Source organism: Halichoerus grypus, chromosome 12 (assembly GCF_964656455.1).
Source record: "Halichoerus grypus chromosome 12, mHalGry1.hap1.1, whole genome shotgun sequence".
Taxonomy (NCBI): domain Eukaryota; kingdom Metazoa; phylum Chordata; class Mammalia; order Carnivora; family Phocidae; genus Halichoerus; species Halichoerus grypus.
The window spans coordinates 17553626-17570386 of NC_135723.1; the positions used below are offsets into that span (position 1 = coordinate 17553626).

The following is a 16761-nucleotide window of genomic DNA, read 5'->3' on the forward strand; positions in this document are numbered from 1 at the left end:
TACATCAACATGGATGGGACTGGAGGAGATTGTGCTAAGTGAAATAAGTCAAGCAGAGAAAGTCAATTATCATATGGTTTCACTTATTTGTGGAACATGAGGAATAGCATGGAGGACATTAGGAGAAGGAAGGGAAAAATGAAGGGGGGGACATCGGAGGGAGAGATGAACCATGAGAGACTATGGACTCTGAGAAACAAATTGAGGGTTTTAGAGGGGAGGGGTGTGGGGGGATGGGTTAGCCTGGTGATGGGTATTAAGGAGGGCATGTATTGCATGGAGCACTGGGTGTTATACGAAAGCAATGAATCATGGAACATGGCATCAAAAACTAATAATGTACTGTATGGTGACTAACATAACATAACAAAATAAAATAAATTAAAAAACAAAAAAAGAAACTGCAATGACTTCAAGTTGGCAGATGTTTTTGGTATTTTTCTACGTACCTCTGGGGAAAAGAAGATGAATGTTGGCCTTCAAGTGCTTACAATCTATGAGAAAGGTTTAGACAAGGTCTTAACATTAGTTTAAGAAAACAGTGTTTTTCTACGGTGATGCATTTACCCCAGAGAAATGAAAATACATACATTCATACAAAAACTTGTAGATAAATGTTCATAGCAGCATTATTCATAATAGCCAAAAAGTAGAGAAAAATGCCCATGAACTGATGAATGGCTAAACAAAGTGGTATATCCATCCATATAATGGAATATTATTCAGCAGTAAAAAGGGGCCATCCCTGCTGGGGCTGCTTTAGCCTTGTTTGCACGATCTACAGAGCCCAGCGGCATGACGGGTTGAAGGGTGCCCCCACCTGCCTGCTCTGTCCCCCCAGTACCACAGCCTGGACCTGCAGTGCCTTACGTGGGGGGCCACCCAGCCCAGGCAAACAGCTGGGAATGCACTTGGCACAGATTAGGTTCTTGTGAGGTGTCACTGCTGTCCCAGCAGCAGCAGCTCTGGTCTTTAGCGTTTGGACCCGGGAGTTACTGATGAGCAGTGGTTCTCAAACTTGGGCATACATCAGCCTCATCTGGAGGGCTTTGTAAAAGGGCACAGTGCTGGGCCCCATCCCTAGACTTTTGAATCAATGGGTCTAGTGCCGGGGCCTGATCATTCGCATTTCTAACCAGTTCCCAGGTGATGCTGATGCCGCTGATCCAGTAGGGTGACCAACTTTTGAATTTGCCCAGACCAAAGGGCGTTCCAAGGACCTGGGAACTTCTGGTGCTAACACGAGTAAAGTGCCCTGCACACTGGGATGAACTGGTCACCTTGTTAAATCCATGGACCACACATTGAGAATGACTGTTTAAGGAGAGGAGATCAAATTTAGATTCGGAAGCATGACAGGGAGGGAACAAGGATGACCCTCAACATTGTGGCCTAAGCAAGTCGGTCTGTGGTAACCCCAGTGGCTCCCAGACTTGGCTGCACGTTGGAATTACCTAGAATTAAAAAAAAAAAAAAACACTGTTGCTGGCACCCCACCCCCAGATATTCCGATTTGATTGGGATAAAATGTCCCCTGGGCAGCAGGACACGTAAAGCAGGCCAGGAGATTCAAATGTGCAGCAACATTTGGAGCCATTGGTTATTCCCTTCTCTTAGAATGGAATCCAGGAGGAGGGCAGGTATGTGGGCAAGTTGATGAGTTTTAGGTATTCACGAGCCATCGGTGGTTCTCCACCCCGGCTACATATGAGAATCCTCTGGGGGGCATCATGGACATATTGACACCTGGGTCCCACTCCAGCCATTCTGACTGAATTGGTCTGAGTTGGGCCTGAGCATCAGTCACTTAAAAATCTACCCCATACATACAATGGAATATTATTCAGCCTTAAAAAAGAAGGAAATTCTGACACGTGCTATAACACGAATGAATCTCGAAAACATCATACTAAGTGAAACAAGCCAGTCACAAAAAGACAGATACCGTATGATTCTACTTGTATGAGGTACCTGGAGTAGTGAGATTCATAGAGGCAGAAACTGGATCGGTGGTTGCCAGGGGCTGGGGGGACCGGAGATTGACAAGCTGTTTCATGGGTACAGAGTTTCGGTTTTGCTAGATGAAGAGAGTTCTGGGGATTGGCTGCCCAATAATGTGACTGTACTTAACCACTTTCAGATGGTTAAGATGGTAGATTTTATGTTATGTGTATTGTATCAGAAAATAAATAAGTATTTTTAAAAAGAAGTCATGAAAAAATAATCTTGCCAGGGGTTTCTGAGCTGCGGCCAGGGCTTTGGAGGTGCTCAGCCAGCAGGGGAATTATCGATAAGCCCGGTAATTCTGCACTGAGGAGCTGGTGATACACGTTGAGCAATTATGAATAAGAGAATGGTATCTCTTCTAGTCTAGCTTGGGTTCGCCTTCTAGTGCTCTCTTCTTCGGAGCAAGTCAGGCTGGAACCCGGCTGATGCATGCTGGGAGGTTCACTTCCTTGTATCATGATCTTTACTGTTGCTTGAAGATACTTCGTAGACTGACAAAATTCCCAGGAGTTTATTTGCTTCACAGATGTGTGATGAACTGTGATACTAGGAAGTTTTGTCCCCCACCCCACCCCTCCCCCCACCCCGTGCTCTGCCAAAGGCATCCCTTTCTTTTTTTTTAATTTAAATTCAATTAATTAACATATAATGTATTATTTGTTTCAGGGGTCCAGGTTTGTGATTCATCAGTCTTACACAATTCACAGCGCTCACCATAGCACATACCCTCCCCAGCGTCCATCACCCAGTTACCCCATCCCCCACCCCCTCCCCTCCAGCAACCCCCAGTTTGTTTCCTATGGTTAAGAGTTTCTTATGGTTTGTCTCCAAAGGCATTCCTTTCACACGAGCTTTTGCTCCTGTGGTCAACATGGCAGTCTTCTCCTTTCTCTCTAAAGCTGGGTCATTAGAATTGTGCCATCTGCGTCCCTCCCACCTTCCCAGAGGAGGGAGATTTTAGCCCTCGGTCTGTAGTTGGAAACAGTGTTTCAGTTTGGAATCTGCCCTGTGAATGGATTCCCCACTGGAGAGAAGCAGAGATGCTGTGTAATTTCATAATTTCGATGGCATTCAGCAACCCACACAGAATGGACCTTCTGAAGGCTCCGTTCTGGATTCTCCTGTAGGTCTTGACAAGGTTTTGTATACAGGGAGCAGTCCAAAATCGCAGACTTTAAGAGAGAGGACTCATTATCAGTTGGAGATGCTGCGGGGGCACTGCTTCTCAGTGACTCGTCTTCTTATGACATCGGGACGTCCAAAATGAAGCCCAGGCTGGCTGGGGGAAGAACTTGGGTCACAGAAGGAAATTCGCCTAAAATCAGGCATTTAAACAAAAGACTTCGTAAGGAGGCTGGCATTTGAGTTTAGGAGGGTGGCATTCAAGGCAAAGCCAAGAGCATGAGAAGAGAGTTCCGAGAGCGGAACGCCAGGCACATCAGGTTAGGGGGACTCAGAGCGTGGGCAGGGAGGAAAACAAAGAATTCACTAGGAAAAGCCTCAAAGGATCGAAGGGCAAAAATAATTCTCACCTGTAAATACATGGAAAAGCATTTTTACGTTCACTACTACCCAAATAGAAACATTATAACCAAAAGGACAATGTATAATTTTTTGCTCTTTAAATTGACAAAGCTTTAAAAATTCATAATACTCCGTGTTGGGAAGGGCACGAGTGAGCAGCGATTCTCGTTGGCTGTTGGTGAGCGTGTGCACTGGGATGAAATGTCCACATGGCAACTTGGCAGTTACATCAGCTTTATACACGCACACAGCTACATGCACGCGGTACGTATGCATGTGTGTATGTACTCTTTACGTACACACATGTATGTTTGTGTGCACACAGATGCCCAAACACACACGTGCTCTTTGATCCATTAGTTCCACTCCACTTAATGTATCCTGGGGAAAAATTCGGGATATAAATAAAGATTTAGCAAAAATGTCTAGAACAGGAAAATACTAGAAACAAAGCACACATCCACCAAGAGAGGATTCGTTAAATAAATTCTGGTTCCTGCATTCAGAGGAATACTATCCAGTAATTTAAAAATACTGGTGCAGGAGAGCATTTTACCTTCTCTCCTCCCAACCCCTGCGGGGCATGTACACACCCATCCCTATCAGGCTTCCCCACACAGGGACTTGGGGGCGCCCTCCATCTAGGGGGATATAGCTGAATCTGCAAACGGGGACACAAGTTTGGTTTGTGGAAGCCCCCAGGTGATCCTGATGTCCCTCACTAGGTTGAAAAATTACTGATGTAAAATTATATTTGCTGGTACGGAGAGATGTCTGGGATGCATTGATTGAAACAAGCATACAATATGCTATCATTTTTGGAAAATACTTACATGGAAGGGAAGCACTATGGAAAAACATACAGCAAGATATTAACCACTTGTCTCTGGGTGGTAGTACTACGGATAATAATTCCCTCTCTTTGCCTGTCTGATTTTTCTGTTTTTTCAATAATGAGTACATACTGATTGCATAATTAAAAATTTTTTTCTAAACAATAAGAGGACAAAAATAGGTTAAAATAAAAATATGCAAATGAAATTGTTTCATATAGTTCCTACAAACTATTGCATTCTTTGATTTCAAGAAAATAGAGAACAAATATTGGTAAAAATTTTATGCACTCTTACTTTTTAAGAAATTGGGCGCTGTACATATTTTGTGTCCCTAAAGAATCATTGAAAGTTGATGGCAATTATTGATTCTATCAGTGACTGACTTTAACCTCCTTTTTTTTTTTTTAACCTAGCAAAACTGAATTTAATCAGTTCCTGACAAAAGAATGCAATTTCTACTGGGGTTTTTTTTGCACCTTGGTGAGTATTAGTTGTCAAAATCCATTTTCTACTTTTACTGAATTGTTCTAAAATATTTAGTAAAAATGTTTTTTAAACATATCCACCTCTTTTTTTCTGTTCTATATATTGTCATGGTTCTTCTGTTGTATAATTGTGTCCAGCAACTAGAAAATTCCACTCCAATATGTTTTCTATCCACACATAGCTATTTCAATCATCTTTAATGGAATATTACTATCAGCAGATAAGTAAATTAAGATACCAAGGAAAGTAGAAATACTTTCAGATTCTTAATTTACAAGTAGAATGCATTTTAATTTTGAAATAGAGGCCTGTTTGAATGTAGCCCTTGTCCCAGTAATGAGGTCTTGTGAAGAACTTACAGGCAAAATTTCCTCTTCTGAAAGCCGCAGCTCCTTTCCACTAAAGGGCCAAATCCTCCATGCCTCTGCCATCTTTAATAAACTAAGAATAATTTACATTAGTCATAGAGAGGATGTTTCCAACAATTACTCTCTTTGATCCTGACTTTTCTATAACAGTCCTGCTTTTAGTTATTAAGTACTGACTAAATTGCTTAGAATCTTCTCTTCAAAGATTCATGCTGAATTTCTTCATGGCAGCAAACTTTCAGAATCTCATTTTTTAATGTTGTTAGCCCCAAACCCTGAGGCAGTCTCCCAGTTAGATTTGCTGGTGGTAGAGGAAAGAACAGCTCAAAGTAGGAAATGCTCATTTGTTCTCTGTTGAAAATTCTCTGCCTTGGAAATGTGAGCCGCAAGTCACTGGGAGCAGAGACTCATTACCTTGCCTCCCCCAGGACAATGAAACTTAGATCTGGCCTCAGATGGCCAGAGAAGAGCTGTTTCCTTCTACATCTGCCTCGGATGCTCTCTTTGGGACTAAACTCGTGTTCAAAATCAGAAGCAACCACTGAGGATCCCTGAACCTCTGTGTAGGATAACTTCCTCACACCTTGCCAAAATTCTAAACCACAGCAAGGTTGCTCAGGGACCCCTCTTCAATCAGGAGACCTTTCTCTCAGGATGAAAGATCTTCAAAATCAAATTAGCTTGGGCAGAAAAGGACCTCAGGGTGCCTGGCTGGCTCCGTGGGTGGAGCGTGCAGCTCTTGATCTCGGGGTTGTAAGTTTGAGCCCCAAGTTGGGTATAGAGATTACTTTTTAAAAAATTTAAAGAAAAAGAAAAAGACCTCACTCCAGTAGATCCTGGGTTTCCATCCGTAAGCTTACCCTGATCTAACCCAAGTCTCTAGGGTTGCCTATGGTCAAACTACCAACCAGGTTAATCCTACATATCAGCTTGGGCATTTTCTGGTTTGTAGTTCAACCACAGGTATTTATATAAAAACTGGAGCCTATTTAAGCCCTTAGACTTACCTTCTGACTAAGGAAGATTAGGAAAAATAATCCTAATATGTGTATTGGCCAGGTTTTAGGAACTACACACAAAGTACAAACCTTACCTAACATGCATTCTTTATAAGTTTTCTTACCCATAATAAGTAATGTGTGTGTGTATGTTTACAGCCTCTAAACTCCAACATGAACTCTAAAGTATATGAAAACATTCCACGTGTTTAAGAAAATGAAAACAATATACAAAATGAGAGATTATATAGTAACGGTTATTTCTACAAAATGATCCTTCACTTTACAGAACATTTGCCGTGCATTTTCTTTAAATGACCAGATCTCTTAACTTCGTGTTTAATCAGATCCTATCTTCAAGATGCATGTTGTTTTTGAGGAATGCATTGATTCTCTAAAGACATAAGCATCTTTATTCTCTGAATCAATTCCAGCCTGTTGCTAATGTGATAATCTGGCAGTTGAAAACTCTAACCCAAGAAGGGTATTGCTAAGGCTATCTGTGTTCGGGCATGAAGCTTTAACTGCTTATGTTGCTAGCCACTTTTTGCCAAGTATTTGAGGCTGGAAATTCATATTCTCATTTAGACTATTACATGAATAATAATAGTTCGATTTCCCTAAGTCCTGGGATACTTTTATTTCTGAAAAGTACACATCTGATCAAAACAAGTTAGGCCAAGTCAGGTTATAAAAACATGTTAAATCTCTAAGGCAGCAATTCCAATAAAAGAATTCAGGATGGAACTTGTCTAGAAGACTAAATCCCTGGAAGGGAAGTCTTAGCTAATCCACACATAGCAGCATTAGCAGAGATTTTTATACCTGACCTTGTCTTTAAAAGCCTCTGTCTTTGGGAATCCAAACTTCTGATTGGTTATTTATCCTAGAGGTCAAGTCGAGGAAATAAAAGGAGATCTGGGTTTGGATTGTTGGGTGAATAAAAGGAAAAATCCATGTTAACCAATGTAGGATCATTTATTATATAGTGAAATGAAAGTATGCAATGGTGCTAACTTTTTTCACTTATCTATCTTCAAGAAGGAGAAAGCTCTGTTGTGCCTCTGTTTTGGAATAATAGTAATCTTTGCGATGAGAGTGAAGACAGAAAATTCCTCGTCCAAACGAGTATTTGGTAACCTGCGTAGAAGGAGACCTTATGTATCATATTCTTAGCTGTAGAACTATGATCTATGTATTAATGCCTGATAATAATCACAAAATGACCAGATGAATAGAATAGTTCATGTGGGGAATGTGGACATAAGAGAAAAAACATTACTTTTCAATAGCTTCTATTTTTGGAGGACAAGTTGAAGGAAAGAAATCCATTAAATGCAAAACAAGACCATAAAAAAATTCTTATTGTTTTACAATTGAGAAAGCTGGAGAGAAACCAATCTTATTCCATAGTATGGGAATAATTTTCCATTTTATGCCCATCCCTCTCACTCCCGTCTGCTGGAATCAGGGCTTGGCATAAATCTTCATGTCTCAAGGGAAAAGTATATAAGAGCAGCTAGAGAAGGCCATGTATGTGCATATTATCTTAGAGTGTAGGGTTTACTTGATTCACCGTCCAGAGGCTGATGGGGTGATTTTGAAGGGGCAGAGGATTCTGTGGGGTTTTTTCACTTTTTATTTTGAGATTATTGCAGGTTCTCATGCAGTTGTAAGAAATAATACAGAGAGATCCCATACACCTTTCACCTAGTTTCCCCCAATGGTAACTTCTCGTGTGAAGATAGTGGGGTATCACAACCGGGCAATTGACAAGGTTATAGTCCTTGACCTTGTTCAGCTTGTATCAGTTTGACCTGCGCTCATGTGTGTGTATTTAATTCTATGCAATTTTATTAATGTGTCCATCACCGAAGTTAAGATACCGAACAGCTCCATTACCCTCAAGGAGCCCTAGTACAACCCTTTTCTATCCACACCCTCCTCCCTACCTCCCTAATCCCTGACAACCACAAATCTGTTCTCCATCTCTATAATTCTGTCATTCAAGAAATGGAGCCATGCAGCGCATAACCTTTTAATTGGCTTTTTTCACTCAGTGTAATTTGCAAAGTTTTAATTTTGATGAGGTCCAATTTACCGATTTTTCCTTGGACAGATCATGTTCTTGTAGTCAATCCTAAAATGTCTTCACCTAGTCTTAAGTCTCAAAGTCTTTCTCCCATGCGTTATAGGAGTATTATAGCTTTACATTTTTATATGTGCACTGAAGTCCAGGATCCGTTTTGTGTTAATATTTGTATAAGGTGTAAGGTTTTGGTTACAGTTCATTTCCTTGCCTATGGATGTCCAGTTCCTCCAGCCCTATTTGTTGAAAAGGCTACTCTTCCTCCATTGAACTGCCTTGGTGCCTCAAAAATCAGTTGGGCCTATTTGTGTGGGTCTGGAACTCCATCTCTCACAATATCCCAAAGGGGCATGATTTGTTCCATGGTGAATCCGAACCCAACAGTCCAGGTTATAAACGGGGTCAATTGAATTTACATGTTTTAAGAGAAAGTCGTTTCCCAAGGATTTCTTAAATTCTCCAATTGGTTTTGTACAGGTTGGAACAATAAGTATAAGAGGCTGGATTAAGATTTTCCTTCCTTGTGTCTATGCACTTTATTTGCCCTAAAATGACACATAGAGAATTTCTAGTACATACAGGCTGTCTCAAGTCAGGTTTCCTAGACACAGAGCCTGAGACAGGGATTTGTGTGTCCGTGATTTAGTGAGGGAGGGCTCTGCGGAGTAAGAGAGTGAGGAGAGGGGAGGCAGGATGTGGTCCCAGCTGGAGTGGGGCTTCAACCTCCTCCTGTGAAAGGTTCTGAGCACAAACCACAGCACAGAGTTGCTCCCAGCCTGAGGCAATGGTGCCAGCCTTTTGAACTGTGTATCCATCAGTCATGGCTACAGGCTGGCCCAGGTGGGGACGTGAACGCAGGTGGTTCTGCGTTCTCTCTGGCAGGCTAAGAGATTTCCATTAGGCCAAGGGCACCAACAGTATCCACAACCAGAGTCTTAATGACCAGAAAACCAGAGAACTGGTTTTGAAAATAAATGGGACTATTAACTTTCCAACTTAACCGCTTGCTTCTTTAAGCCTTCTGCTACCCTTTGACTGCCTTCTGTGCAGCCATGTCTGTTGTGTTCAAGGGTTGCTCGGTTACACGAAAGCCCACGATGACTGCAAAAGGGGCTCCTGTCACCCCACCACCGGTGATCTTCTGGTGGGTCGCAGCGCACAGCTCACGGCTTCTTCTACCTGTGGGCTGGACGGAGCCCAGAAATACTGCATTCTCAGCTACCTCGAGGTGCGTTTGTTCTTTGTTTATTTGTTGGGACATTATTGAGTCGATGACATAGATTTTTCTAAGTGTATCGGGGGCCAGCCAGGCAACATGAAAGGAGGACACGTCACCCTTTCCTGAACGTCAGAGGCACAGGTGATATGATTCCAAGTCCAGAAGCCCTTGACTGATCAGAAAATAGGGAAGATCTGCTTCATCTCTTTCTTTTTACCTTTAGAATTAGAAAAGCCTCCTTGGTTCAGCCTTCGAAGGGAATTACATGCAATGTACTGTTCTATTTAACTGCATTAGTGACTCCTAGAGAGTAAATTTAATTGACCCATCAGTGAAGATTGAAGATCCCTCAGGGTCTCAAGGCCATTACGCTGAATGTGAGTTCTCATTGTCCTGCCTTGGGTGGGGGGGTGGGGGGTAGAATGTTGAATTGATGGCATGCCAGCCTCACGATGCCACTTGGAAATTGTCTTGTCTAATAGGCCAAAAGATCCCAATATGAACATATTTTCGTGCCTTTTTTTTTCCCCCTTAAAGACCAGTTCTATAAAAGGACCAGCTGCTTTACTGTTTTTTCCTTCTCCATGCTCTGGGAGCAGAACAAGCATCCAAGGTCATCTGAGTATCCTACCTGCCGAGGAGCCTGGGGCAATCACGTCAACCCCTTATTTAAGAGGATGTGCAGGAAGGAAGTTGGACATAAGCCTAATGATCGCGGCCCAGGCTTTTCCATGTATTGTTCATTGAAAGCAGCTCCTGGAGGTCTCTGGGAAATGCTTTGTATTCTAATTGGTTTCTAGTAAAAGAGGATGATTATAAGTAAGTGGAGACAATACCTGAGTGCTTAGCACTGTTCTAAGTTTGGGGAGGACTTGTGTCAGAAAGCAAATTCACTACATGTGCAAGGAAATGACACTGTAGAAGTTTTGTTCAGGTGGGATGGATGGCCCTTCCAGTGACTTCACTAATTCCAGGCCCTCTGGACAAAGAAATGGTTCTCAGCTCTAATATTAGAAACTCTCCAACCCTGACATCACACATCTTGTTCTCCAAACACTGACATTTTGCTTACTGTTGCCTTGGCCAACTCATGCCATACCCTGACAATAATTAGGACTTGATACTCCTATCTTTCAAAGTCACACCACCAAAAGTAGAAGTAAATCAGACTTCAAGGTTTCTTTTGTCTCGAGAATGCCAGAAATCTTAAAATCTTAGAGCTGGAAAAAAATCTCAAAATGTCTTCAGGCTGACCAAGTATTCTGGGTGGGGCTACAAGGACTGGTCTACTTAAACATTTTTGCAGCACAGAGGATGGTTTTTTTCCCCATCCATTGTCTAACAAATTGCTACCAAGCCAAACATTCTTCTCAGAAGCTTCAAATCAACATTGACCCATAGCGTTACCCAAGTTGGGACTTCCCCATCCGGTTACTGCAACTAAGCATCCTGTGTAGCCAGGTCCATCAAAGGTATGCTCCTAAAATATTTACAGAATAAGCCCCAAAGTTAAACATTTTCCCTAATAATTTCCATAGTCTTACTGGAAATCTTTTGAAGTCTTGACATCTTTTGATGGAATCATAAAGCTTCCGCTCTCCTTTCAGGACAGGTCTGGGGCAAGCCTCCCCATATGCAGAATAGATCTCGCTTCCATCGCTCCTTAATTTCCAAAAGGCATTTTGGTGTGTTTTGCAAGTATAAGGCTTATGGTGGCCAGTGATTCTAAAGAGATTATATGGACCTCTTGAAAGGCTGGTTTACTTTGACAGACATTAGCTGAAATAGTCATTAAAATCACCACGCAGGGGCACCTGGGTGGCTCAGTCGGTTAAGCGTCTGCCTTCAGCTCAGGTCATGATCCCAGGGTCCTGGGATCGAGCCCCGCATCGGGCTCCCTGCTCATTGGGGAGCCTGCTTCTCCCTCTCTCTCTGCCTGCCGCTCTGCCTACCTGTGTTCTCTCGCTCTGTCAAATAAATAAAATCTTAAAAAAAAAAAAAAAAATCACCACGCAATCAGTCAACAAATTTTATTGAGCATCTACTATGTGCCAGACACTGTTGTAGGTAAGGAGGATACAACCTTATATGAAACAAAGTCCTCGCCTTCATTCAGCTTAAATTCTAATGATGGAGACAGACAATAATCCAACAACTATCCAATACAGTCTCAAGTGGTATTACAGGCTTAGAAAATATCACAAAGCAGAGGAAGAAACAGAGAGTGGCAGAGGCCATAAGGGTGGGGAGCTGGCGGTATTTTAGATAGAAATCTGAGAGGAGGGCAGTTAAACAGAGCCCCAGAAGAAGGGAAGGAGCAAGAGATGGGGCTATTTGAGGGCTGGAGGAAAGGGGAGCAGAGAACAGCTTGTGTCAAGATTGTAAGGCGGTAGAGTTCCTGGTGAACTCAAGGAAGAGCAAGAAGTGAGTGCAGCCAGAGTTGAGGGAATCGAGGGACGACTCAATTTTTAAATGTGGCTGCTAGATGCATTAAGTTAGGCAAACTCAAAGGCCAGTCTTGGCTGTTGCAACCTTTGGAAGTCCGTTCCAAGTAAAGTAGTGCCAATTGACTAATGAGGCCTTCTAGTCTGCAAGACAAGGGGGCAGGCCTCTCTGTTACGAGTTCAGTGAGAATCTTTTACAAAATCCACATATTACAAAATCCACAAACGTAGAGGTTTTGATCATGGAAGTTTTTCTGCCAAAAACTAAGTCTGAGAGAGAAAGGAGGATGGTTGCAGATAACTTGGTGGCCAAGTGTTTCATTAATTTCTTGCCAAATATTCGTTTTCTGACTAAAGAGAGTAATCCCTCAAGGAATGTATCCTGTTTATTTCTCTACAGTTTAACATAAGTTCCAGATCATCCGCCTCTTGTGTAAGACAAAAATTAGTTCCGCATAAATTTGCATTTTTACCCCAGATATATCAATTTATCAAATTTCTGGGTCATATTTTTATTGCATTTGTCATTGTTAAGTACCTATTGATGGAAAAATTGATGTCTTGTTATTTCCTCTGCTTTTTATTTTTAGCCAGATTGAAAGATAAATATAGCAAGTACAGCTTGTTTTCAAATTCAGATCAACAATAAGTAATTCTGACTCTTTATTTTTTATCTAAATGATGGTCTTTTCCAGGGGGAGCAGAAATGCTTCATCTGCGACTCGAGATTCCCATACGACCCGTACACCCAATCCCACAGCCACACCATTGAGAACGTAATTACAAGTTTTGAACCAGAGAGAGAAAAGAAATGGTGGCAATCTGAAAATGGTACGATTGAGTTTCTTTCCAGTTTTTCATTTCTTTACATTTTTAATAAGCTGTCTTTCGCTCTGTATGATTTTAACAATTTCACAGCAAGGAGCCCTATTGGAATGGAACAGCCTCCACCGAGAATGTAAAACCCAGTATAAGAACAAACTTGATTTTCATTTCAGGAAAGGTTATTTTCCTCCAGAGAACTCAGTGTATTTTAAGCACCTAACTCTGGGTGCTTCACTCTTTCCATGCGCGGGAAGAAAATACCTGTGCCTCCTTTTGTTCTTTGTAAAAAAAAGAAAAAAATAGGCCACTTACAAGGTGCTGGTGAATGAAGGCTAATATAAAACACACTGATGTCAATGGAATTAAGGATGCCCCGGGGGAGATCTGAGAGTTATCACCACATACTTCTTCCTTCTGCAGTACATGCAGGGAGAGAGAAAAATAACATGTCATTTCTTGCTGCAAGCCAAATATTTTCATGTAAAAATTGAATTGAAAGGATAGTTGGTACTAACTAAAGGTCTTTCCTTCCTGGATTTGTGCCCTTCTCTGTTCATGAACAACTGTGGTATTGAAGCTTATATTGGCCCTGACCGTCCGTATTTCCGAGGTGCCCCGATCAGGACCCGACTGGGGTTCCTCCTGTCCCACCCCAGCCTTGGGCCTTACGTGCTTGAATGAATGTAGCTGGCTCACTCATGATGGCTCCTCTTCAACACCCATCTGGGACCCTCAGCCCACAAAATGATTCCATTTGCCACATCTCTATATGTTGTCCTGGGGCTACAATCCCTCTATCCTCTTCAGACACCTAAGCATATTTCCCACAGGGGATCCTAGACCATTAGGGGAACATGGGAATAATCATAATGTATAGGATCATAATATATAGGGCAAGCATAATATGAGGCTGTTTTTCTCTGCTGCCCATTGGACAAGTATGTGATTGGTGTCTACTAAATGCCAGCCCATTTTGGATCCCAGTTACTCATCTCTAGTTGGGCTCTCCTTAGTGCATGGGAAGGGCCTTTGCCACAGCCACCTGCCTTCACTGATGCCATTTTTGCATAACAGCTGTTTTCCTTCTTGTTTCTGTTTTTGGTTTTTTTGAGAGAGAGTGCAAGCAGGGGGAGGGACAGAGGGAGAAGCAGACTACCTGCTGAGCAGGGAGCCCGATGTGGGGCTCGATCCCAGGACTCTGGGATCATGACCTGAGCCCAACCAACTGAGCCAACCAGGTGCCCCGCTTAACAGCTGTTTTAAACCACGTGCCCAGCATTTGTCCCACATCTCCTCACAGAAGGAGTGCCCCTCTGTCAGAGTTGTTTGCATAGAACAAGGGTTCTCAGCCAAGAACTTTCAAGAGGGGAAAGGAGATCTCCTTTCTAGAAAGGGTGAGGAGCCCTTGACCCGGGAATGGGGCTGCCCTCTGAGGTGCAAACCTTCCTGAGTGGTTCACCCTCTAAGAAGACTGCTTCCCATTTGCTGCAGCCCAGTTAGTGCTCTCAGAGCTGTTTTGTCTGGTCCCGGAGCCCCTCACCCTGGGCACTCCTGGGCATTAACAACATGGCCGATCCAAACTGAGATGTGCTCTTGGTGTAAAACCATTCCAGATTTCTAAGACCTCGTTTGGAAAAAATGAAACATTGTTAATAGTTAAAAGAAAGCATTATTAATTTTTTTAAAAATGTTGACCACATGTTGAAATGAGATGCTTTTAATATATTGGGTTCAATAGATTAAAATTAGTTTCACCTGCTTATTCGTACTTTTTAAAGTGTGGCTGCTAGAAAATCTTAAATGACATGTGTGACTCCTATTCCGACTGGACAGGGCTACTCTAGAGCGATCAGGGCTTCTGTTCCGTCCAGGCTGGGGCCCATCCTCCACGTCCAGGCAGAAGGTGAATGGCCGCTGACTATCTCAGTGCAAAGTCCGGGCCGGGCTACTCCTTTCTTCTTCTCAGTCACGGAGGAGCCGCAGATCCTTACTCCAAGGGGACTATTTCAGGCTGTGTTTTATGCTAGGTAACAATAAAACTAGTCCAAGTGATCGTTAAGCAGCTGCTGGAAGAATAGGGTGTGTCGATTTTTACCAGGCTCTGGCTTGCTAGCTCACGGTTATGCACAGTCAAGAGGTGAGTTCAAGGACATGAGTCCACCTATGGGAATATCCCGGAAGTCCCTTGGTGGGACGTGATACTGCCACCCAGTGGCCGTGTGCACAGCCACCGTAACATGAATGTGGGCACGGTCTGGGTAAACCCTATATTGCTCTCAAGTAGACCTTCTGCACGTGGAGTGTCATGGGAAACCACTGGACAAGACCAGGAAAGAGTGTGGATCCCCAGCCATGCGATTTCAAAGGGCTTTATTACAGACAAGCCACAGGGAGGGATTAATGTGATAAATAGGGGTCTCTCAAAATCACTGATCTTCTTCTTTCTGGATTTTTCTTTAGGTCTTGACCATGTCAGCATCAGATTGGACCTAGAGGCATTATTTCAGTTCAGCCACCTCATTCTGACCTTCAAGGTACAGATGTGTGGGCTTGCCGCCCCCTCTATCTACCTACAAGATGCTGGGCTTGCCTGGGATTTCACTTCCTTTCTTCCTGGCAGAGCACAGAAGGCTTTGTAAATCTCTGCTCAAGCTTTGTCATTTGGGTTTTGGTTCCTGAGTGGAAAACAAAACAAAACAAACAAACAAACGAACAAGAACCCCACTGCCCATTAATTAATCACTTAGATGGTCAACCAAAAAAAAAGAAAAGAAAGACAGAAATCTTACAAGATAGAGCAGAAAGGAAAACTCCAAGCACTGGGGTGATAGGGACTGTAAGAACTAGAAAAATATTTTTAAGGAGAAAAAGGCAGGAAGTGGAAATTATTCAGGGAAATACAGAAAGGTTGCGATCAGAAGAGGCAGAAAAATGAAAGGGTCTTTACTAAGGATAGTTAGATGTCAGAGAAATCCTGTGCTGTAGTCATTCCCAAATCATTCATCAAAATTCTAATTTTGTCATCAGGCTGGAAGCTGACTTATAGTAATAAAAAATGAAAATAAAAAATGAAAAAAAGCGCCCCACAAGTGTTTGCCCTCAGAGGGCTCACCGCCTAGTAAAGGATACAAACATACATAGAGATTTAAAATCATAATACAGAATGGTAAGTGCAGGAACTGACATGTGTGCAGAGTGCTGGTGGGCTCCTTAAGGAGGTGAACTCTGAGGAATCAGAGTAAGTTTTCTGGTAGATCTTAAAGGAGTTTGCCAGAGAAAAGTGTTCTTGTCAAAGAAAACCACGTGCAAATCGCTATAAAATATCAATCACGTTGCTTTTTAAAAATTGACATGCTCTCCTTCTTCAATGAGTAATTCACACGGCCCATACACATCTTTTATACAGAACCAGATTCGAGGCAAAGTATATGTTCATGAAAGCTTGCCCACTGATTGGAAAGAGATTTCTGTGTGTTCCTTATATGAGAGATTTTCAAAGATACAAATAAAGTTTGAAAAATGGAGATTAGGAAATATAAATGTTCAATCTGAAGCGGATAATGAAATCTGCCTTTGTGAACCATTACAAGTTTACCTCATGTTTTTCTAGACTTTTCGGCCTGCTGCGATGTTAGTTGAACGCTCTGCAGACTATGGACACACCTGGAAAGTACTCAAATATTTTGCAAAAGACTGTGCTGCTTCCTTTCCTAATATCACATCGGGCCAGGCCCAGGGAGTGGGAGACCTTGTTTGTGACTCCAAATATTCGGATATTGAACCCTCCACTGGTGGCGAGGTAGCCTTTCCTTTCTTGGATTTCTCTGATAGAAATTAAACCTTTTTTTTTTTGCTACTGTGGTTCATTTAAATGAAAACAATTTAGGTAGTGTTTACTGAAATAGAACTTAAGCTGTTGTTTTTTTTTTTTTAAGAATGAACATGTCTAAATTGAAATGAGTCCT

General features: G+C 42.3%; 1 protein-coding gene across 1 annotated transcript in view; it reads left to right on the plus strand.

Moving 5' to 3' along the window:
• LAMB4 (laminin subunit beta 4) overlaps nt 1-16761 on the plus strand; it is a 116713-nt gene that overhangs the window by 20651 nt on the left and 79301 nt on the right. The window contains exons 5-8 of the mRNA XM_078059872.1: nt 9379-9536; nt 12667-12802; nt 15257-15330; nt 16407-16595. Of these exons, the coding sequence (XP_077915998.1) occupies nt 9379-9536; nt 12667-12802; nt 15257-15330; nt 16407-16595 (557 nt within the window). The remainder of the gene's footprint in view (nt 1-9378; nt 9537-12666; nt 12803-15256; nt 15331-16406; nt 16596-16761) is intronic.